General features: G+C 42.2%; 1 protein-coding gene across 1 annotated transcript; it reads left to right on the plus strand.

Annotated features, from left to right (window-relative positions):
• Positions 1 to 227: 227 nt before the first annotated feature.
• LOC113760682 (caffeoyl-CoA O-methyltransferase 5) lies at positions 228 to 2058 on the plus strand. Its single transcript, XM_027303360.1, has 5 exons — positions 228 to 430; positions 560 to 639; positions 743 to 887; positions 1197 to 1328; positions 1523 to 2058. The coding sequence occupies exons 1-5, from the start codon at positions 338 to 340 to the stop codon at positions 1814 to 1816; spliced, it is 744 nt and encodes a 247-aa protein (XP_027159161.1). The 5' UTR covers positions 228 to 337; the 3' UTR covers positions 1817 to 2058.
• The last annotated feature ends 642 nt before the right edge of the window (positions 2059 to 2700 follow it).

The following is a 2700-nucleotide window of genomic DNA, read 5'->3' on the forward strand; positions in this document are numbered from 1 at the left end:
CCTCTTTTTTTACGAAAAATAAGGAAATACTAAGAAAAACTGATCTCTTGCCCACCCCGTACAGAGAAAAGTCCAATAGTGGGCGTGGGGGTCCAGTCACACTCATTGGCCTACCTCACCAACCCCGCAAGGCCCCGACTCGGTTTGGCGTGCGCTACCACTCCTGAACCGAAACATCACCGGTCCGAACCGGACTTCTGGAGTTGTATATATTCTGCACCTCCTCCCTTTCCATTCTCAGCTTCGCGGATATCACCATTGTCTGTCCAAAGCTCCCTCAAACTAAAAGAGAAAGAAAGAAAAAAAGCCCCAGAATTCTCATCTCCAAACAACAATTATGGCCCAGAATGGAGAAGGAAAGGATAGCCAAAATCTCAGGCATCAAGAAGTAGGCCATAAAAGCCTTCTGCAAAGTGATGCACTCTACCAGGTAATTCTGCCTATGATTACTGCTCTATTGTTACATTTGCTTGCCAAAAGTTGAAGACCATTCATTTCTTTGAGTCAAAAGATGACATGCCCTGATTTGATTCGTTGGTTTTTTTATCCCCTCTTGCAGTACATCCTGGAAACCAGCGTGTATCCAAGAGAGCCAGAGCCCATGAAAGAGCTGAGAGAACTGACAGCAAAGCATCCATGGTGAGTCTTGACCGCTGATTCCTACAACATCAATGCATATACTAGTCCTCGTGCATTTTCTTGATGTCATGCTAATCCATTCATATTGGTATCACGGAAACAGGAATATTATGACTACATCTGCTGATGAAGGGCAGTTCTTGAACATGATTATCAAGTTGATCAATGCCAAGAAAACCATGGAGATTGGAGTTTACACTGGTTACTCACTTCTGGCTACAGCTCTCGCTCTTCCAGAAGATGGGAAGGTAGTCTTGCTTGCTAGTCTTGTCTCAGTTGCAAGTTGAATCTATTAATTCAATCTGATGGGCAGCCCTGTTCAGCCTGAGGCAAAGAATTCAAATATTCTCTTTTAGTCATCCAATTTTGTGCCAAATTTTGATAGGGCAGATGATCTTATCTCGAGCACCCTAATTTGAAAGGAATTTAAAAACATCTAACACTTTTAACGCTTCCATCGACTTTGAAGTACGATTTGGTATTCACCTGATTTACTTGATGTGATCCGAGAAATCTAATGAATGATTCGTTTTGACTTTTACTGCTGATTATTGCAGATATTGGCCATGGATATTAACAGAGAAAACTACGAATTGGGTCTGCCCGTGATCGAAAAGGCTGGTGTGTCCCATAAAATTGACTTCAGAGAAGGCCCTGCTTTGCCAGTGCTTGATGAGTTGATTGAAGATGTAAGGCCTATAACACCACCAAGGCACCAACCACTTTTTTTTTTTTTTTTTTTGGGGGGGGGGGGTGGTGTGTTTAATGTTCATAGTGCGGATCAATCAACTTTTCGTTTTTTAATTGATGCTTTTTAACCAACATGGAAGCAACCTGACCTGACATTTGCTTTTTATATTTTAACCTGTAATGCATGGGGCAGGACGAGAACCATGGAAGTTTTGATTTCATCTTCGTGGATGCTGACAAGGACAACTATCTCAACTACCACAAGAGGATAATCGAGTTGGTCAAGGTTGGGGGATTGATTGGGTACGACAACACCCTATGGAACGGCTCCGTGGTGGCTCCACCAGATGCTCCAATGAGGAAGTACGTGAGGTACTACAGGGACTTCGTCTTGGAGCTCAACAAAGCCCTGGCCGCTGATCCCAGGATCGAGATCTGCATGCTCCCCGTTGGCGACGGTATCACCCTGTGCCGCCGCGTCAGCTAATTAATTTCCCTACTAAACCCTGCGGAAAGTTGGGAATCAAATGCAAATGAAAAATAGCCCAACACCTACTTCTTTTGCTTCTTTTTTGTTTTTGGGACCCTTTGTATTTTACTACTGCTATTTGTTTATTCTGTGGGACGCTGTTATATTTGTAATTTTCTTTGTACTGAGAATAATTATTACTATATGAATCTCACTACTGTTTACGGCAACTGGCAAGGACTAGTTGCCTTTTCGTGGTATGGAATCTATAATAACCTTCTACCTTCTCTCAACCAACCCAACCGGGTAACAACTTGAAAACCTACCACACACGATCAATTGTAGGTACAATTCAATTTGGGTTGTTGGATTGTTGCTTGCTGGTTGTTTACCGGAATATTTTTGGAACTTGTACAAGAGAGAGGCTAACCGTGGACTACTAATAAAACTTTCACGAGCACGGCACAAAATGTTCGAATCCATGTTTTACTGCATCGGCCGCCGGAAGCCAATAAGTACATACGTCTACTACAACTGCAAGTCTCCAAAAATTTTACATGTGCAGATGAAAATTACCAACAGAACAAAAGCAAGTCATACAAACATAGCTCCCAATTGTTAAATGAAATATCAGCGAGAATTATTCAATAAAAAAAAAAATGATTGCCGGATTTACCAAGAAGGAATCAGAAGGCTTCGATCGCAGAAGTAGGTCGACCAATGCAATTCGTGAGAAGGGGATCGCGGAATCAGCCCATTTATTTCTCATATTGGCAAATCCATATTGAGAATGGAATAAGTTGAAAAATTCGACTACAAGAGTCAGTGTTTGAAAATCAATTCGACATAAGGTTGGTTGCAAACGAATCAAGATGCTTGCGCTTGCGAGCTGGTTCGGCCAA

This window comes from Coffea eugenioides, chromosome 2 (assembly GCF_003713205.1).
Source record: "Coffea eugenioides isolate CCC68of chromosome 2, Ceug_1.0, whole genome shotgun sequence".
NCBI lineage: Eukaryota > Viridiplantae > Streptophyta > Magnoliopsida > Gentianales > Rubiaceae > Coffea > Coffea eugenioides.